The 21,039-nt window shown below is 48.2% G+C and overlaps 2 protein-coding genes across 2 annotated transcripts in view; both read right to left on the bottom strand.

Moving 5' to 3' along the window:
• Positions 1-7,265, bottom strand: part of MYO5B (myosin VB) — a 60,488-nt gene extending 53,223 nt beyond the window's left edge. Inside the window, exon 1 of the mRNA XM_080363152.1 lies at positions 7,109-7,265. Coding sequence (XP_080219278.1) covers positions 7,109-7,135 — 27 coding nt within the window. The 5' untranslated portion in view covers positions 7,136-7,265. The remainder of the gene's footprint in view (positions 1-7,108) is intronic.
• Positions 7,266-8,394: 1,129 nt separating this feature from the next.
• Positions 8,395-19,647, bottom strand: CFAP53 (cilia and flagella associated protein 53; the record flags this gene model as incomplete). The annotated part of the gene is made up of 9 exons (XM_080362566.1): positions 8,395-8,892; positions 9,690-9,792; positions 10,444-10,660; positions 11,058-11,276; positions 13,510-13,813; positions 15,485-15,658; positions 16,211-16,437; positions 16,936-17,145; positions 19,585-19,647. 9 exons carry the CDS (start codon positions 19,645-19,647, stop codon positions 8,655-8,657), a joined length of 1,755 nt encoding a protein of 584 aa, XP_080218692.1. The 3' UTR covers positions 8,395-8,654.
• Between the last annotated feature and the right edge of the window lie 1,392 nt (positions 19,648-21,039).

Raw genomic sequence — 21,039 nt, forward strand, 5'->3', positions numbered from 1 at the left:
GCTTCAGTCCCATCGCCACAAGCTGCAATATACACCAAAAATTAGCTATGATATGACATTAAGACACAAGTGTTGCCACACTTCGCAAAGATTACAAAGCTATTTTTAAGAAGGGGTTACAAGACGTTTCAAGGAGATAAAGTGGGTTTTTAGCTCAGCTCACACGGCCGCAACGATAAAAACTCACACCAAGAAACAGCCGCAACAAGTCGCTCGATGGAACTTGTAGCGCTGAAAATCAACACTCGAGGAACACTCTTGTGTTGGCGTTGGCTTGGACTTGATGATCTCTGAGGGCTTTTCCAACCCAGTCCGTTCTGTGATTCTGTGAACTGTATGTAAGGCTTGTGATACAAAGAAAACATAGAAATCAGAAAAAGAAAAAAAACAACCATCCTGAACCTGGGAGAAGCTCAGCACAGTCATATAAAATACAAAAATTACAAAGCACAACCTCTATTGTCTGAAAAGCGTTGATTTGAAAGTGGGTCATGTCTCCCAGCATTACTAAACCTTCCCAAATTTGCCCCGATTAGTCAAAGGCGATATCCCTTCTGACATGTGAGTGATTGAGGTCGCGTGTAATGCCATTTTTCCCCCTGAATGAGCCACATCAAAGAGGGTTGTGAGCCGGTTAAAACAGTCGCCAACAGATTGTCCTCAAAATAAGAACGACATTATTTTCTTGGAAGGCTTTTTAGAAACATTCGGTCGTTAGGATTGAAGGTGGAGTGACAAGAAAACACCTTCAGAGTTGATAAATGGATGAAATTTCAACTTACGAGCTGCGTGATCTGATGGTTAAAAACTATTGTGAGCACTATCAGCCACAACACAAAAAACCATCGTGTTGATGATTAGCGAAAGGGCAAATTTGGGAATGAGATGATATTTAAGTAGAGTCATTGGAGACTGAAAAGAAAAAGGAGAAACAACATTTTGCTATTTACAAATATATTTAAAATGGAGATATAACACTGAAAGCTCCGAGATGATCTATATGCAAAAGGCTCGATAACAGAAAGCTATAGAATCAGTCGGAGAGTGGATCTGAGCTTCCTTTTTGCAGGAAAAAGAGCTGGGGATCCCAAGTATTTAGCAGTTTGGTGATTAAATGAGATCCGGGCAAAGTTTAGCAAGGACCAGCAGTTTGCGTTGTGATTTACTTCACGTGACTCTCGAGCGCTGAAACTTTGTACCGAGTAAAGAACGCCAGAAGACGGCGGCTTTTTCACTCCAAAAGCAATTAAAAAGAAATGAATAATAGTATTTTGGGTGGGTTTTGTGTCTGATGTCGGACTTTGGGATGTGAACACTAGTGCGGAAGCACTTGGGGAGGAGAATCCTGGTCGCCGTTCGGACAGTGAGAAATTCCATCATCATTCCAGAATGAAGCGGCAGGTGCTCAAAGTCAAATCCAAGCACGTTTGGCTCCTAAAAATGATTTTGACCCACCTCAGCGGTCACGCAAATGGGTATTTCGGCACCATACGGCATCACGGGGACGGGTTTCCCTAAAATAAGAGGGCGCGAGCGCGGCCGTCGCTCACCGAACCAGCCAAAAAAGCAGCACAAGATGAAGATTCGTCCTGACAGCCTCGGCTCTGAGTTTATTTTGGCACAGTGAGAGCACACGAGGTTTTAAAGCATCTCCCAGATGTGCAGACATCACCACCAGAAGAGCTTTCTGGTGCTGTTAAAGGGCTTTTTTTGGCCAAAACGTGTATCCAGGTCTCCATCCCCACCAGGAGGTGAAGCATCCTTGGTTGAGATCAGTGGGTACCGCACCTCCACCCCGGCTGGACGTCGCATTCACCATCCAAAAACCAGCGATATCAGAACTCAAAGTAATTAAGAAGCATAAATCCACGAGGGAGTTACTCAGCTTAATTAGATTGAAAATTATAGCTTGCATCAGGCCAGTATTTTTGCATTCGGTTACGCCAAGTTTCTGCTCACTCGGGGCACAGCACCAAGGACCAACTTCACAGTAGACACAGGGATCAGATGTATTTATTATTATTTTTGGTCTAAAAAGCCATTTTCAACATTAATTTGCTAAGACACATCAGCGGCACCAGCTGCCTGCTCATGTCCAGCCGACCGAGCCGCCTATGGGGCTTCCACAAAAAACTGCACATTCCCATCACCGTCCTCCAAGATTTTTAAAAGCCGCCTTTAAATCTATTAAGGGTCATTTTTAATTTGAAGAGCAGCGACTCGGCAGGATGCAGCCCCGAGATGTACCGTGTCATTTTGATAAGTAGCGGCTGTGACTCACCCGCAACGCATCCTGCTCGCAACAGCATTGGGAATGGTGGTTCACGCGTCCTACAGGCAGCTCGCGGCTCGGCAGGACCATCGGTGACTCATGGGAAGGTTTGGATAAGCTGGGTTTAAGGGCTGGCTTAACACCTCGGTGGAGCCACAGAGGGAAACGTGACCCTTCATGGAGCCCATTAGGGCTTCCCATGAGAGGGGAAGAGAACGTGAACCAAAAGGGTTGGTCAACCTCAAGCATGAAGACGAATTGTTCTCAAGGAAAAGCTAAGCTGGAAGGACCTGGCAAACAAAAGGATGGACCAACAGAACGTCCAAAGGGCAGGATGGACAGGTAGACACAGCTCACATTTGTTGGGGAGCCACGTCACGTTAGCATCAAACACCTGGAGCACACCCAGACACCACAAAACCACCCCAGTGGTACCACCACCAACGCCCATGGAAAGTGGACCAAAGGAGAAGGTTATGGCCACGCGTTAAAGTCGAGCAGAAAATAAATCAATTTTAACAAATCGAATGGGATTTGGTTAAAAGTGGTGAAGGACGGTGGCACAGCGGGTCAGGAACACACATTGCTGGAGGAGCTGCACCATTATCTCACCACCCTGCACCAAGACACGGGGTTGGGGCCATACCCAGCAATTAAGGGCTTATCTTACTTAGAGGAAGGATTTATAGACATATGTTGCTTATAGTTCTCCATTCTCATGACTTACAAGTTTCGGAGAGCTGGAGGAGAGCCCACCGGGCCCTGATCACTTGTCACCATCTCCGGAGAAGTCTCTGCTCATTTCTGAAGGCCCAAGCTAAACCAAAGCCCAACCCAACCCCACAAAACGTGTCTTGCATTGAGCCAGAGGCATTTGAGGGCAAACCGCTTTACACAACCAACTCACGCCACAAAATGCTCACATGAAACTGTTCTTTCGCTTTTGCTAAATAGCAAATTCCTCACCAAAGCTGCAATAAAAGCATTTTCCTGACCTGAATTATAGTTGGTGCTGATATTCCTTTAACCACCATGTTTGCAGAACGGGTCAAAGAGCAGATAATAACAATACAAAAGAACCCAAGTCAGGGCTTCACCTACGCTACCTGCTATTTATTACACCCACGACTGACTCAGAAGGTCCAAAGTCCAGTTTTACGCTCAAGTTACGTTATTTCTGTGCTTTCCTGCCCAGAAAACCATCACATTAAGGGTATTCTACTCTTTTTGGCCACAACTACAAACTAATTGGTGTGTAAATTCTAGCAACAACTCATCCCTGCAGCCCTCAGGTTTCCATCCTGCAGTATGGGAGTTAACCCAGCAAATCGCTGCCACTTGGGCTTGTGTGCTTTGGGATCTTCCCCAAATTCACATCCTTAAAATACTATCAGAGTGCAAATTCTTTAAAATAATTTATAGAATGCAAGTTTGATCCCAAGCAGCACAAGGGTATAAAGCAGGAATGAAGTTAATTAAACCTTGCAGCGGGAGATCCATCCGTACGGAGAGCGCAAAACTAAATCCCCCTCTCATTTATTCCCCCAAAATGTTTCTATTAATACACAATAAATCTCTCTCCTTCACAGCTGCTCTTCGAGCCCAAACCAGCACACAACCCACTAAGGTTGAATCCTCCCTGAGCCCTAAAGCACAAACCATTTTCAGGAAGGTTTGAAGCCAGAAGGTTTTCTGCCAATTCATGGGCTCAATCAGTGTGTGATCACACTGGGTATATTTATTGGCTTCTGAAAAGTTGCTCCCCAGGGTCATTCATTCCAGCTACTTTATTTAATACAACCTGAAGTGAAAACCGGGAAGTTTTCTATACCCAACACAAGCCATTAGAAGAGGATTTTAATGCATTAAGTTCTAGCATCTATTAAAAAATACTTGGCAAATTCGCTTGGCAGAACGAGAGGGAAAAATATATTTAAAAAGAAATAAATACCCTGGTTTCTTCTACAGAGTTTGCAAACCTTCTGAAGAACGTAACTTGAGCTGCAAAACACCCCAGGAGCAGAAAGCTTATTCACCACCCTGGCAGAACTATTTTGCATTAGGTTCAGTGGCTATGCTTAAATGAACAATTAACATATTTTAAGAAGTACCTTGAAGAGAGCAGAACATCCAGCAGCAAAAGCAATTAGATCTGTTTTCATAAGATGAAGAGCTTCGCCGTACGAGAACAAAAACCAGTCGCGCCAACGCGTCTGATCTCCGGTTTGATGCCGTAAATCAAACCGTTACTGGAGGTGGCATCTCTCAGGAGCGACGTCGTCCCTCTGTCCTGCCCAGATTGTCCCCGTTATCTCCTTATAGAGCTGCTGGCATCTGCACGGGCTTACGGGGATCACGCCGCGGTCACCTCGGCTCAAGTCTGACATTATAATAGTCTCCCCGTAACTATTTGCTCAAGTGGAGTCCTACGTGCTTGAAGGTTGATGCAGTTTTGGAACTACTCACATGCTGCTCGTTAGGCATAGCTGTTAATTATGTCATTTGATGGGGGGTTATTAAACACCAGTCATCACTGCTCTTAAAGGGGAACGGATAAGACATCCCATGGAGAGGGTCTCCAGCTGCTGGTGTTCCCAGGACATGTTCTTCTCCAGTTTAAATGCTCCTCAGACTAGCACCGAGTCTAACACAGCCAAGCCAGCAGCAAGGCTTAACAAGCATAAGCTTAAGCACCAAGAAAACACTCCACATCTTATAAGGTCCCAGGAGATCTTCTGTGAACATCAAGTAGAAGTTACGGGCTCCCTACACAACCTGTAGTAGCTCTCTACACAACCTGTAGTAGCTCTCTACACAACCTGTAGTAGCTCCTCATCACAGCCCAGCTGGATGGAGAAGCAGGAGGACCTGACAAGTCCCACTCAGCTACTCCAAACTTCTCCCCACCAGTTTCCTTCTGGTTCAACCAGGAACGACTCCAAGGGAGGTACCATTGTGGCCGTGCTAATGCAACGCCGCACATCAGATCAATAAGCTTTTAGCAAGACATTTATATCGATTCCAGCAAAGCAGATCATCCGCCTTCCCCCAAAAAGCCTCATCCCCACGCTGCCCACAAGGTTATATCCAGGAGACCCCACCTCCGCGCTTGGAAAGTCACCTCCCAAACATCTCCCTCTGCTTCATCTTGGGGACCTTCACCAGCAACCGGCACCGTCAGGTTCAGCATCCAAATGTTGCTGAGATTTTTATAAGTTTTCCATATTTTTTTCCTTATACACTCAAAGTCACAGGAAACATTTTCTGGGCTTCAAAGCCCAGAGTCAGCGCTGAGTCTCCACACAGCGGCCAACCCAGCAGGATAGTCCTAAATCTCACTGCAAGGCCAATGCTCAGCCCCACAAATGACCCACATAGGTACAAGGCATCATCTGTGGCCCCAAAACGTCCCCGCAAGACAGACGGACACCAGCAGAAAGGTCAGTGCTGAAACACCAGCTTGCATCAGGAATCCCTGTTGTTATTAAAAATAGATTAAAAATTAGTGATATGAATGTATTGTCACCAAACCCCATCACTTCCAGCACCAGGATCACAAGCGATGCCCCCACGGGCATCTTATGCCCATTGAGCAGTATAAACCGAATCAAGTCAGCATAAAAACACTACATGGGTTAATTACCTGAGCAGCAAATTAAGAATCAATGAACCAGCCCATAGATATGGATAACACAACAACCAGCTCCCCATCGCATCCACACGCTCATCCTATGAGATGCTGCACGTCGGAGCAGTTTAACCACAGCTTGACTCGCGATTTTCCAAGAGAAAACTGAATAAAAGGTTTTCCCAAACCTGAGACTTTTGCTTGTGAAGTGAGAAATAAAGAGGGCAGCCCCACTTCTTAAATTCCCACAGGTTCAAAAGGAGGAGCTGCCAGATTCACGATCCGTCCTGCGCCCGTTTCACAGCGACAGCCAAAAAACCACCAAACCAAGCGGCAACCCCCAATATTACATAAAAGCCGTCCGTAATAAAAACACGAGTTACAGAGGCAGAAATCTGCAGCAAAGTTCAGTCCGGGAGACAAAAAGCTGGTGTCAAGCTGGTAACATCACCACAGGAAGAATTGCAAACAATAAATTCTTATTGTTAAAACCACGACGCTTTAGAGTCTTAAAGACTCTCTCTCCCTGTCCGAGTTATTTCATCGTGCCAAGTCAATCAGAAAATAAACCTCTCTAGATACCAAAGTCTTGCTTTAAAGGGGGCAAAACCCCCTAAATCACCTCAAACCCGCTCTGGCCGAAGAGGAAAACCACCCTGGCACCCTGAGGATCCCACAGCTGTTAAATAATAAAGCAAAATCAAATCAAAATACAAGTGCCAAGCCACCAGCCATGTTCCCTCCCCCGCTGCCATGAGGAAGCAGGTGCGCTGAGGACTCGGATTTGGGAGGCGCAGAAGGAAAAAGAAACTAGAAATTGGGCACCTTGAGAGTATTTCGGTTCCTCATAGGAGTGTTTTCTCCTCTCCCTCCACCCTGGCGGAGGAAACGTGAGGTAAAAAGCATTATTCTGTGAGGATTTGGGGAAGCTGAGGGTGTTTTAGAGCGCGCTGAGGTGACGGACCCAGTTTAACGCCGACACAACCGCGACCCACGGGCGAACTTCACCCTTCGCTACACGGAACCGGCCGCCCCGGCGGGAACCCCGTGAGGGGCCGGGCTGTGGGGGACCCGTCCCGGTACGCGCGGGGTCCCCAGGGCACCATGGCGGGGGGACACGGGGAAAGTTGCCTCTTCACGAGTGGAAAACTACACACACACACCCCACACACACTCAGCCACCCCCCGCCAAAACGCGCCCCGCTCACCTTGGTGTAGAGCTGCGCGGCGGACATGGCCGGGGCGGGCGGCGCTAAGCGCGGGGCATGGGGCCGGCAGGCAGCGAGCGGCGCCGCCGGACCGACCGCCGGACAGACACACCGACCTTTAGACCCGCCGCCGCCGGCCGGGGCGCGGGGAAGGGAAGGGAAGGGAAGCGAAGGGAGGCGAAGGGAAGCGAAGGGAGCGGCGCGGCCAAGGGGGCAGGAGGAGGAGGAGGAAGAACCGCCCCCGCCGCGCCCCGCGCAGGTATGGGGCGGTGCGGCCGGGCACGGCTCGGCTGCGTTCGGCTCCACTCGGCTGGGCTCGGTTCCGCTCGCTGGGTCCCGTTCGGTTCGGCTGACTTCGGTTCGGCTGACTTCGGCTCCGCTCGGCTGGGTTCGGCTCCGCTCGGCTGGGTTCGGCTCCGCTCGGCTGAGTCTGGCTCGGTTCGGCTGTGCGCTGCTCCCCCCGGGCGCGGGGGGTGAAGGAGCAGCGCTCTGCCTCACCCCTTGTGTCGGTTTACATCTATATTTTAAGAAAACCCCTTTTTATACCTATTTCTCTTCACCTCCCCGGTCCCAGCTGCTTCCCGCCCTGATCCCCAGGCGGGGCACCAGGCAGGGGGGCAAAGCATCACCCCTTCACTCAAACATACCCCATTTCTCCTTGCGTTTGGGCTTTTTTAACCTTATTCTTCTTTTCCAATGGAAAAAAAAGAGTCACAAAACCTCTAGCAGATTCCTCTGGGTGGTTTGAGGCGCTGCCATGAGGGGATGCCCCATTTATTGGGGTGCAGGAACAGCTTTAATGGGGTGTCACCCACACGAGCCCACTGGAAATCCATTGAGGAAAGCGCCAGGGATGGGGTTTTCTCCATCAATCCGTGGCCACGCCGCTTCCCTCCATCCCTGGGCGCTTCTATTCCTGCTTACGAGGCACTTTCTGAGCTCGAGAAGGACGATGCGAATGCAAAATATTCCTGATGAATCACTCTAGCTGCTCATTAGCATTGGAGGTATTTTGCATATTAACTAAGCAGGCAGAAAATGTGCTTCGTTTGCTCTGTTCGGGCTGCGTTGTTCGCTGGGCACCCAGTTTTCCCTGCTCCTTGTCCCTTGGGGGTGAAACTGTCCCCTGCATTTGTCACCGCGGAGCCGGCGGGAGGACAATAAACAGCACAAATATCTCTTTATTTTCCCAGTTCTAACGTCCTTGGTGAATCCAAATAAATCGCAGGTGGCGCCGGGGGAATCTCTCCAAATAGTTTTGTCGCGCAAACAAAACTTAGAAGGCAAAGGCTTCTGTTCCTTTGGGAATCAAAACTTGTGCTGATCATATTTAACAAGCACCGGCCTAGTAAATATTTTAGCGTATCGGCAAGCGCCGGGGTTTTAAATTTGGGGTAAATCTAGGGTGATGCGATTGGGACTGGAGTTCCCAGCTCTGCCACAGCCAAGTCGCCCACCCCATGGAGGTGGAAAAGCAGAACAACAATATATAGGAAAGGATGATAAAAATATATAGGAAAGTATCATAAAAATATATAGGAAAGGATCATAAGCGAACTTCTTGAGGGTTAGACGTGAGTTTTCGTCTCATAGGGTGGATTTTTGCTGTTTGATCATAAGGCTTTGCTAGAATGTCCTGGATCCTCTCTTGATACGCTCGCTCTGCCGCTAAACCCGACTCGTGTTCTCGCTGCTTCTCTTCTTCCTCAGCATCACGGGCCTGTTGTCGCTGGGCGATTTGAGCCCTGAGTTGCTCTTGGTATTCTTTTATTTCCTTGACTTTTCTAGAAATAACATATGAATGGCTTATTATAAAGCATGGCTTAAAAAATAATCAATAATTATTATTATTTAATCCGTTAGCTTTAGATAAAGAACCTCCTGCCCCAGTTTGGGCTCATTGCTGGAGCGGGAGTCACAAAGACGCCTCAAATGCCAACAGTTGAGTCAAGATTTGGGTGGAAACGCAATTGGGATGGACAAGTGACGCAACTAAACGCCGTCTTTGCTAAGCGAAGCTTATTTAAGACAAAACCCAGCGTGTTGCATTCCAAACGGGGAGATTAAGAGCAGAGAATGCAGCATTCCCAGTGACTTGGTCACCTCCCCAGTGCGGAGCATCAAAAATAAAGGGAATAAGTGAAATAATGTCCTTTGCATGACACCCAGAGGAACATTTTAGCTACTGCGGGTAACTATTTTCACCCTAAAGTAAGAATTCCATGTTTATGTGCAGCAATCGGGGACTTTGGCGGCTGATTAAATGACCATTTAATTGCTGCGTGTGGGTGGAGTTGAGCAATTAGCACTAGTTCTCCCAGGTAATAACGAACTAACCTCTCATTAACCCTCCTCCCTAATAACAGCTCGGAGTACAAGGGGGTGTATTTAATAAACAAGTCATGCAATGGGTCAAAAAAGCCCCAAACGAGACGTAATGAAACGCCGTTATTTGTGTGATTAAATCGCTAATTCTGATCTCGCACCAACTGAGCAGCTCTGAACAGAAGAAAATAAGAATGTAAAAGATCGATCTGCAATGAAATTAATTGATTAGATAAAAGAACAGAAGGAAAAATACCTTGCATATTTTTCTTCTTCTATACGTCTGAGTTCTGCGATGGCTTCGGATAATAACAACCTCTCTTGAGCGAGTTCTTCCTGCTCCTTTGCGTTTCTTTGTACTGAAAAACAAAGATAAGCTAAGCTTAGAGGGACAGCAAGCCTGAGTTCAAGCCTAAAGAGCAAGACTAAGTTTTGCTGCTTCTCCAGAGCCACATGAACAATATCAAGTTATCCTCAGCTTATTCAGTTCTTATCCACTCAGAACACAATAAGATTTTGCATTTAGAACGTAATAGAGTAAATAATAAAGATTGCTTGCTCATATAATCTGTACTTCACTTGGCTTTGCCTTGGAAAATCGCTGCTAAAGTGTGAAAATAGTGAGTATATTTGTGTGGCTTTTCTGGTTTTGGCCCCCGTCTCTTCCTTTTGTACCCGTTCGGTTCACTCTGGGCAAAAGCCAGGACTTGTTAGTCTAAGTAAGCATCTTAAAGCCTTCAAAAAATCATGTGTATCACTGTGGGCGATGGGGCAGGAGAACAGGCCCTCCAAGCGCTGTCAAACATCTTCCCAAAATGGGGCGGGTGGTGAAGATGGTCTTGGCTTAAACCATAAATCAAACCGCTAAAGCATCAAGAACCCCTTGCTGTGTGTTCTGTGCGTTTCCCAGTGGGACTCGATGATCTCAAGCATCACTTTCCCACCAAAATGATCCTACAAACGCCCGTCAGAGTCACATTTCAGAAGGTAATTCAGCCGTTATCACTTACGCTTCTCCTCAACCTGCAGTTGTCGTGTGTCCAGGACGTTTTTCAGCAGCTGCTCTCTCGCTTCCCTTTCTAACCGCAGTTGTTCGGCCTTCTTGGCCCAAATCTTGGCCATCTCCTCATCCAGGAGCTGCTCGTCTTCCTTTTGGCGCCGTTTCTCCTCCTCCAGCTGCTGAGCCCGGTGCGCCAGGTAGTTCTGTTGCTCCTTGAACAGCTCGTGCTGCGAACACAGATATTTGCAGAGCTCATCAAGCTACTTCACCCTCACCTGCATTAGAAACCTCGGGATTGAGACATATATTAAGACACTATAATAAATGCCACCTCCTCTAAGGTCTAACAGTGAGTTTATACAACTTTCCTAATGTACGTGAGCTTCTAAATACCTGGAGGAGAGTAAAAAATTCAGCTCCCTGCTCTCTCAAAGTTACGTCAAGACCCATTTTCAATGGGCAATCGACTTATTTTAAGTGACACACACATCTGCCTTTCGTGGCATCTCCAAGATGTTTAACATGTGGTTTTGCATATATATCTCCAGCTAGTAAAGATTTTAAACCTTTTCTTAGTATGAATGAGTTGGAATAAGTTAAATATTGACTTTCCTCAGCTCTTACTTTTCTTTTTGTTTTCTCCTCAGGGTCTTCCTGGGGTTCCTGAAGAGCTTTTTCTAAGATCTTCATCTCGAGGGCAAGTTCGGTTTGTTTTTCCTCATTAAGATGCTGTTTCTTGTCCTCGGCTGCGCTGAGCAACATGTCCCTGAGTTCCTTCTGTTTCTGTCGCTTCTCCATCTGACGTTGGTCATTTTCTTGCTTAAGCAGCTTCTGCTGTTCTTCCTACAATGGGAATAATAACCAGCTTGTAAAATCACACAATCCCATAATGTCAGGGGTTGGAATGGACCTGGAAAGCTCATCCAGTGCAATCCCCCCATGGAGCAGCAACCTGGGGTTGTTCCTACCTAGATATAAGACTCCTTGCATAACTTCCAACCAAGCGATGGCTAAAATTAGTTTAATCAGAACACTGAAGAGCAAAGATAAATAGCTTAAGATGTTCACTAAGTGATAACAGAGCTTCATATATTGTGGATATTCTAGCAGACATAAATTTATATGAGGTAAGTAATTGCATCCTTATATTCAGATGGGAAGTTACTGAATTCCCATTTCCAGTTTATATTGGAAAGAACGGGAAAAGCGGCGGTAAAGTTGAGTTCTTAACAAAGAAACAATGAAAAGAGTTAACAGGTATATGTATAATTTAAGATTATTTAGTCAAAATTAAAAATAGCAAGCACCAGTAAAAGCAGCACAACTACAACAAGCCTATAGTGGAAAGGGATAGGAAAAAAACAACAGCGTATTGACCACAATGGTTGGGCCAAGGCGGCCAAACGCCTCCCGTAATGACACCCAAGAGTAGCCAGGACTAATTCAGGCACTGAATTAGTTAAAAAATAATATATAATAGGTGTATATTCTGAAATTCCAACAGCTGAGGCATAAGCAGTTGGGATTTTGTATATAAATGCGTATCGTGGTCTGAGAGCTGGTGTTGAGCGTCCCAGCTGGGACACGAGGAAACTAGACATCAGGAAACTGCAAAGGTGTATGGAAAATGTGCCCAAGTTGGCCAAAAAGGCCCAAAAGGCCACCGGTATCTTGGCTGGTACCAGCACTGGTGTGGCCAGCAGGGCCAGGGCAGCGACCGTCCCTGTGCTGGGACTGGGGAGGCCAAACTGTGAATGCTTGGGGTGGTTTTGGGAGCTCAAAATGGCGGCAGCAGATTCACCTCAGGGCTCAAAATGGCACCAGAATCACCTCAGGGCTCAAAATGGCGGCACCAGAATCACCTCGGGGCTCAAAATGGCACCAGAATCACCTCAGGGCTCAAAATGGCGGCACCAGAATCACCTCAGAGCTCAAAATGGCACCAGAATCACCTCAGGGCTCAAAACGGTGGCACCAGAATCACATCAGCGCTCAACACGGTGGCACCAGAATCACCTCGGGGCTCAAAATGGCACCAGAATCACCTTGGGGCTCAAAATGGTGGCACCAGAATCACCTCAGGGCTCAAGATGGTGGCACCAGAATCACCTCAGGGCTCAAAATGGCACCAGAATCACCTTGGGGCTCAAAATGGTGGCACCAGAATCACCTCAGGGCTCAAGATGGTGGCACCAGAATCACCTCCGGGCTCAAAATGGGGGCACCAGAATCACCTTGGGGCTCAAAATGGTGGCACCAGGGGCACCAGAATCACCTCCGGGCTCAAAATGGCACCAGAATCACCTCAGGGCTCAAAATGGGGGCACCAGAATCACCTCAGGGCTCAAAATGGCGGCACCAGAGGCACCAGAATCACCTCAGGGCTCAAAATGGTGGCCAGAGGGGTGGCGGGATCACCTCATGAAAGGCCTTGAGGTGCTGGAGCGAGTGGAGAGAAGGGAACGGAGCTGGGGAAGGGGCTGGAGCACAAGTGTGATGGGAGCGGCTGAGGGACCTGGGGGGTTCAGCTGGAGAACAGGAGCTGAGGGGACACAGGGACTCAAAGAAACGGCCTCAAGATACACTGGGGAAGTTTCAATTGGATATTAGGACACATTTATTCATCTAAAGGGCTGTGGGGCATTGGAACAGGCTGCCCAGGGCAGTGCTGGAGTCACCATCCCTGGAGGGGTTGGAAATACACACAGATGAGGTTCCCAGAGTAGTGCCAGGGTTGGGTTAACGGTTGGACTCAATGCTCTCAATAGTCTCTTCCAACCAAAATGATTAATAATTCTAAAAGCTTAAAAACATGTTGATTTCCCACAAAGGCTCTGAGAGGCTTTAAATGCCCAAATCCTTGACATGCCGAGTTTCAAAAGCCGTATTTCCCTCAGTAAACAGGAGCGCGTTTGCCGCAGCTCTGGAAAAGAGGCTTAGCATAATAGGACAGTCTCAGATCCTAATGGAATCAGTGAAGACACAAACAATGTATGGATTAATGTAAATGTTCAGTAAACCTATCACCAGGAGGGTCTTCTAGACACCTCCGAATCGCGAATTATATAGAAATTACCAGCAACCGAGCCTCTTCTTCCTTCAGCCGCTTCTCCTCCTCTTTGCGAGCGCCGAGCGCCGCGACCTGGGCGCCGAGCGCGTGGAGCGTTTCGCGGTGCCGTTGCGCCCATTTCTGCGCCTCGGCGGCGTCCCGCTGCTCCTTGGCCAGCCCGTCCTGCCTCCAGAGCTCCGCGAACATCTGCTCCTCCTCCCGACGGTGCTTTTGCAGCTCTTCCTTCAGAGCCAGCTGGGCCAGCCGGTCCGCGCACACTTGTCGCTGGTGCTTCTGGGCCAGCTGCGCGCGGAGCTCCTGGCATTGTTGGCTGGAAAGGCAACGGGAAAGGTTGAAGTTGAAATAATGGGCTCAAAATAAGGCGCGAGTCTGGAGGGGTGAGGAGGATGGAGGATCGCGGGTCATATAGACACAGGGGAATGAGGCTCGGGATGCCAAATTGGACAGCTCCTGTATCTTCATTTGTAGGAAAAGGGGGGGGAAGAGGGGGAAGGTGGGGGGGGAGAGGGGGAAGGTTGGGAGGGGAAGAGGAGGAAGGTTGGGAGGGGGAGAGGAGGAGGAAGCGGAGGGGGAGAGGAAGAAGGGGGGGGAGAGGAAGAAGCGGGGGGAAGAGGAAGAAGGGGGGGGAAGAGGAAGAAAGGGGGGGGAAGAGGAAGAAAGGGGGGGGAAGAGGAAGAAGGGGGGGAAGAGGAAGAAGGGGGGGAAGAGGAAGAAGGGGAGGAAGAGGAAGAAGGGGGGGAAGAGGAAGAGGGGGGGAAGAGGAAGAAAGGGGGGGGGGAAGAGGAAGAAAGGGGGGGGAAGAGGAAGAAGGGGGGGGGAGAGGAAGAAAGAGGGGGGGGAAGAGGAATGGATGTAGTTGGAACATGCGTTGTGCGGGGTTTGCATATATAGGCCTTTCTTTTCCATATAAACCACACACACAATACGCTCGTTCTAACATGTTGGTTGCTCTTCATTCAAATAAAGACTTAAATAAGTCTCCTGGTCACTCGAAAGCTCATTCCTACGGAGAAAATACTCGGAGAGCGGAAATGTAGGTTGCGCTGTTCAACAGGAGCCACTAGAATACGCTGTCAAACAATATTTAATTTGGACAATATATGAGTATTTTAATTGTTTTATATAAATGTTCATCAACAAGGGTGAAGATCTACAGGTGTGACAGAGGCACAGGAAATAATTTAATGCAATAGAACAAGGGCAAGTGTTCATGGGGATCAATATGGAAAGGGTGTTCCTGCTCCATGGGGGGATTGCACTGGATGGGCTTTCCAGGTCCCTTCAACCCCTGACATCCTGTGATTCTGTGAAATAACTGTCTTACCTTAACCACAATGGGTTCAAAGTTCTCTCAGCAGTGAAGGAATAAACAATTATTTATTCCTTTTCACGCTTAGAAACTAATCTGAATTTAATTGCTTTCTCAGCACGGGTAGAATAATAGAAAATACTCCTGTAATTGCTTGATTTCATCAAAATAATTCCTTTAAAGCAGCTTTTACAGCAACTTAGAAGCATCTGCTCCCCCAGATGGTTGGTTTTCTTCCTCTCTTGATGTCCTAAGCTTCTTAACATGAAAATTATGTCTGTATTTGCCGCTTCCTAAAGACAAAAACCTCATTTATTTCCCTCTTCTCTGGTTATTTATTTGTTTTAAGGTACAAAGTCGCTGCGATAACATTTTCCATATGGATCTTTCTGATGTTATCGCAAAATAGAAGAGGATGCAATATGGTTTTTAAGATGATTTTCTTTAAAGGTACAAATAATGAACATACGCAGATTTTTGGTCATGGATCTTCAATAAATATTCATCTCCTGATCAGCAAAGTCTCCGCATGGACCAAGTTGTTTAAGGATGAAAATAACAAGGGGACAACAGATTCGGAGCTACTTAAAGACAACAAAATTGTCACCTTAATGCCCAATTGCCTCTTGGTATTTATTTCGGGCAAACACTAAGATAATATTCTGGTGATACCTGAATTGCTGCTCCCGTTTCTCAGCCACCAGTTGTTGTCTTTCTTTTTCTCTCTTCTCTCGCAGTATTTTCACTTGTTCCCTCATTTTGTCGTGTTTCTCCTGTACCGTTTCTTCCAGCGCGTCCATCTCAGCAAAGTATTTGGTTTCCTCTGCTTCCAGAAGCTCCCGAAGTCTGTATTGAAAATATTCAACTAAAAGTTCAAACGATCATTCTGGAGAATGATAAAGTTCTAGTTTCTTGGTTACAGGCGCAAAATGAAGGTAACAAGTGCAGAGTCTTACATCAGGTTCCAGTATAAGTTGGGGAATGAGCTATTAGAGAGCAGCGTAGGGGAAAGGGACCTGGTGATTCTGTGAAAATGGGCACTTGGCTCCTTCCAACATTGTCCAAATTTTAACTTGGGGGTGACTGCAGAATCTCCTCTGAGGACACAAAAAAATCATGTCCTGCCATAGATTGATCCCTTTATCTTGCAAACCCAAACCGTACTAGTTACTGTGTTTAAATAAGCGATTGGCTCAGTGAGTAGCACCCCAGTTAACTGATGTTTGCTCTGTGTCGCTGCTTCACCGCTGCTTACGCTTTCAATTACAATGAATAATTAATATCATGCCCCAATGCGTGGTGTAACACGGAGCTGAGCTCCACTGAGTGTTTTTCCCGTCATCATTTCTCTAAGAGCAAAGTTAAACTGAAAATATTAGGGGACATATTAGTTGGTACCTCTCTCTCCTCTCCTCAGCTCCGGGTAGATATTCCAGCATGGCCGCATCCACCTTTCTCTGCAGGGCGCTGTGCAGCCATTTCTGTTCATTGTGTTTCTGCCACTCATTGACGTGGCGATACTGGGCGTAGAGCTTTAAGAGATGGGCATATTCAAGTTCTTTTTCTTCCCGTCTTTGGGCAGAGGCAAAGTTTTCCCTGGTTTGCTCTTTAGGAGGCTTGGCTCTCTGTAAGACAAAGCATTGTCAGTGGTGAAAATATGATCTGTGGTTTGGATTAATTAATGATGAAATAAGGTGAGGCCGCACCTCAAATCCTGGGTCAGTTTTAGGCCCCTCATGAGAAAGGACTTGAGGTGCTGGAGCGAGTGGAGAGAAGGGAACGGAGCTGGGGAAGGGGCTGGAGCACAAGTGTGATGGGAGCAGCTGAGGGACCTGGGGGGTTCAGCTGGAGAGCAGGAGCTGAGGGGACACAGGGACACACAGAAATGGCTATGACTTATATCTCACCCTTTTCAGCCAAGAGAGTGTTTATGGTGTGTTTTACACCCGCCCCTCACCCTGTCGCTGGGCACCACTCAACAGAGTCTGGTCCATCCCCTTGTCCCCATCCTCAGGCCTCAGCCTCCCCCGGGAACCCCGCGCCGCTCCCGGCCGCTCTCACAGGGCTCAGCCCCAAGCGGTACCGGCCTGGAGACGCCCCCAAGGACCGGATGGGCCGCTCACCAGCGCCGTGGAGTGCGGGAAGGGCCCGGGCACCTCCCGGCACCGCGGCCGCTGCCGCCGCCGCGCGTCCATGGCCGGGGGAGGCGGGACGCGTCGGCCGTTGCCGTGGCAAAGCGACGCGCCGGAAGTGGCGTCATGACGCCGGGGGCGGGGGGGGGCAGCTGCGGGCGGGCTGAGGGACGAGGTGCGGGTGACATGGCAGCCGAGGGCCTGTGGGTTGTGGAGTCACAGAAGCATGGAGAACCTCAGGATAATCGAGTCCGACCCCGGCACTGCCCCATGTCCATGAGAACCTCATCTGTGTGCATTTCCAACCCCTCCAGGGATGGTGACTCCAGCACTGCCCTGGGCAGCCTGTTCCAATGCCCCACAGCCCTTTAGATGAATAAATGTGCCCTAATATCCAATTTCAACTTCCCCAGTGTGACTTGAGGCCGTTTCTTTGTGTCCCTGTGTCCCCTCAGCTCCTGTTCTCCAGCTGAACCCCCCAGGTCCCTCAGCCGCTCCCATCACACTTGTGCTCCAGCCCCTTCCCCAGCTCCGTTCCCTTCTCTCCACTCGCTCCAGCACCTCAAGGCCTTTCATGAGGTGATCCCGCCACCCCTCTGGCCACCATTTTGAGCCCTGAGGTGATTCTGATGCCCCTGGTACCACCATGTTGAGCCCTGAGGTGATTCTGGTGCCCCTGGTACCACCATATTGAGCCCTGAGGTGATTCTGGTGCCGCCATTTTGATCCCTGAGGTGATTCTGGTACCACAATTTTGCGCCCCCAGGATTCACAGTTTGGCCTCCCCAGGTCCCAGCACAGGGACAGTCGCTGCCCTGGCCCTGCTGGCCACACCAGTGCTGCTACCAGCCAGGATGCTGGTGGCCTTTTTGGCCACCTGGCCCTCCAAATGTGACACATCTCCCGCCATCCCATGTTAATGTAATGTCACCTCGCTGTGAGGTGCTGGTGACATCTAGTGGGAGCAGAGCCTGGCACAGACGGCTACAAGAGCGGCAAAGTTTTGAGTTTATAAGCACATAAAGGAAAATCTGAGCTTCATTTTGGTGGTCGCCCTGCTAAGAACTTCCTGTGGTCCATGTCCTGCCGGCATGTTAATATTAGATGAAGAGACAGATTCATCTTAATTCACACGCCAAAGGGAACTCTGTTTGCTGCGCTTTTCTCCCGGGTTTCCTCACTGGGGGGATATATATGGGATATATACGGTGTGTCTTGGATTCTCCTTCCTGAAACCTCTCTCTAAGGATCTTGCCAGGATAAAACCACTGTTTTACACTCAGGTGTCTGCAATTGCACACAAGTCTGAGTTTTAGATGTGGGTTGAGGTTTTAAGCTGCTTTAAACAAGCCCGGCCAGTCACAAAAAGAGCCGGAGCCGCCTCTCCTTTCTCTCCTCGGCACAAAGATGCGGCTCACGTGGTTTAAAACCTAATGATGGGGCGACATGGCTCCTCGGGTTCCATCCGCCTTGGCCAAGCTGCACGAACACGAACGGCGGCGCGAGGGAAGTTCCGGGGGCGAGAAGAGGGAAGAACGGCACCTCGTGATGATTTAAAGCAATTTGGGAAAGCAGAGATGTGGGAAAGTCCACCCAGGACACTTGGGCCTTTCTGCTCTTTGCAGAAGCGTAAGTTGATTGTTATCAACCGATGAACAATTCCCCCTTCTCTTTGTACAAAGGAACTTTCAACTTCTTCTTCCAGAAGGAAAATCAACTGCTTTTAAGGGAACCACAGGCATCCCCACCTCTCAGAATAAGACAAAACTTTCCTTACAGCTTTGGGACATCACCAGTTCTGAATTCCCCAAGGTTTCCTCTGGTCACGCTCCCTTCTAACCCTTCCAGATAATCTTCAAAATATTTAGGGAAATCATTTTGATGTCTTTTCGGTACTTTGGAGATGGAGCCGCTCAGCGTTCAAATATTAGGAGCTGAAAAGCAAACAGTGAATCTTCAGAGGGAATAAAGGAGGCGGCGGATGGGCCGGGGCGACTTTTGGTGGGATCAACGTGGCTCCTGCTCGGTCGTTGTGGTTTAGATGTAGAAGTAAAAAGATCAGAGACCTTTCCCGACCGCGGCGCACACAGAAACGGGAGAGAAAATCAGCTGCTCTTCACACCCACGGGCAAGTAGAGGAATTAATCTCTTCATTTCCTTCTCTCAACCTTCAAAGTGAAACCACAAAAGAAGGGAACGCAGATGATAAGATCCAACGTGGGTTTCAACACTTTGTCCCACCGAGATGTCCTCGCTCACCATCTGGATGTCACCAAAATTCCCCTCCCAGGACACTGGAGGCGATGGAACTGAAATCACTGCGGTGGCAACTTCCTAATTCAACTCCACACAGCAACAATTTCCCCACCGTAAAAATGAGAGAGTATTTGTTGCTGGGCAACACATTTGTTCACAGGGGCAAGAACTGTGTAACTCAACTAATATTAAAGAGGAACTGAAAGTGTGTAGTTTTTCACACTTTTTGCTAATTTTTGGAGCTCCATAAAAGATTATTTCAATATTTTCCGCTAAAAAGTTGCCTGTAAACTTGCCTTCCTGTTATTTTTAGGAGTTTTCACAAAAGATCCAAACGATTCTGAGAAATAAGATCATCCACCGTGAAAAGCGCTGCTGCGTCACCCCCACGTGCCGATCATGGGAGAGCGATTTGCTGTCCCCGTTGCGCCACGGGTCACCAAACATGCGGCAAATTGGGCAGGAAAGCAGGAATAAAGGGTTAGAACCAAGGGGAGGGTGAGGAAAGGGATAGTTACGCAGCGCAAGCTGGGCTTGTTTAGTCTGGAGAAGAGGAGGCTTAGAGCTGAGCTCAGCACTCTCTAGAACTACCTGAAGGGCAGTTCTAGCCTGGTGGGGCTTGGGCTCTTCTCCCAGGCAGTTCACGATAGGACAACGGGGCTTAAACTTAAATTTAGGCTGGAGATTAGAAAGCAATTCTTTGCAGAGAGTGGTCAGGCATTGGAATGGCTGCCCAGGGAGGTGCTGGACTCACCGGCCCTGGAGGTTTTTAAACTGAGCTTGGCCATGGCGCTTAGTGCCATGATCTAGTAAACAGACTAGAGTTGGACCAAGGGTTGGACTTGATGATCTCTGAGGGCTTTTCCAACCCAGTCCATTCTGTGTGATTCTGTGCTGGCATGTTGAAGAACAGAAAAAGGGCTTGGAAATGACAAGCTAATTAACCTCAGTTCCTGAAAAACAACATCAAAAAGGCCGTGGAATAACTGGGAAATCAGCCACAAGAAGAAAACAGGGGGGTGAATACCAGGTGACGTGGACTTGTCAAGGCCAAGTAGTTTCATTTTAATCTCATTTCCTTCCGTGCCGGACGCCAGGCCTGGTGGGGAAAGCAGCAAGAAAGAACACGTGAGAAGGTTTGAACGCCGCCCCACGGCCCACGGCTGCGGGAATGGTCACTTGTGGGTCTGCGTCACCAAACTCTCCCGGGTTTTAATTCAGTAAGAAAGCAGAGGATTAAAAATAGAGAATTGAAATGCGGAGGATTTGGGGGGAAAGGCTGAAAAACGCGACACGGAGCAGAAGGGACGAGGGAGAAGCGGATGGGGACGAGCTGGCTCAAATAGATGTGGAGCGAGCTGGAAGTGAGTCAGCGATGTCCCGTTTAAACTCAGTTTTAAGTACTTCAAGAAAAATGGGGCTCAATAGGAGAAAATCAGATCTGGAAAAGACCCGAGCAAATACGTTGCAAACCACTCAATAAATAAATGGTGGGGAAGCTGTTGTTTGCCCAACATGTTTTCGAAACCAATTTCAGGTTTAAATAAGACAAACCCACCCAATTCATCAAGGGATAAAAGGTCGCGAGGCAGAAAATGGCTCTGGACTTGTTGCAAAATTAACTCTACACCTTCAGTGATTTAAAAAGCATGAACGGGTGGAAATAAAGCGACTTTTGCAGCTCTCCGCAGTCCCCAAATTCAAATCCTTCTGCTCTGAAGCTGCCAAATTAATGTATATTGTGATGAAGTTATAAAAGACATACCTATGGACATGAGATAAATGCTTTCTGAAGAAGATAAATGTAAAATAAGGGGATATTTTTCAAGTTTTAGATCT

The sequence above is a fragment of the Nesoenas mayeri genome, assembly GCF_963082525.1.
Source record: "Nesoenas mayeri genome assembly, chromosome: Z".
Classification (NCBI taxonomy): Eukaryota; Metazoa; Chordata; class Aves; order Columbiformes; family Columbidae; genus Nesoenas; species Nesoenas mayeri.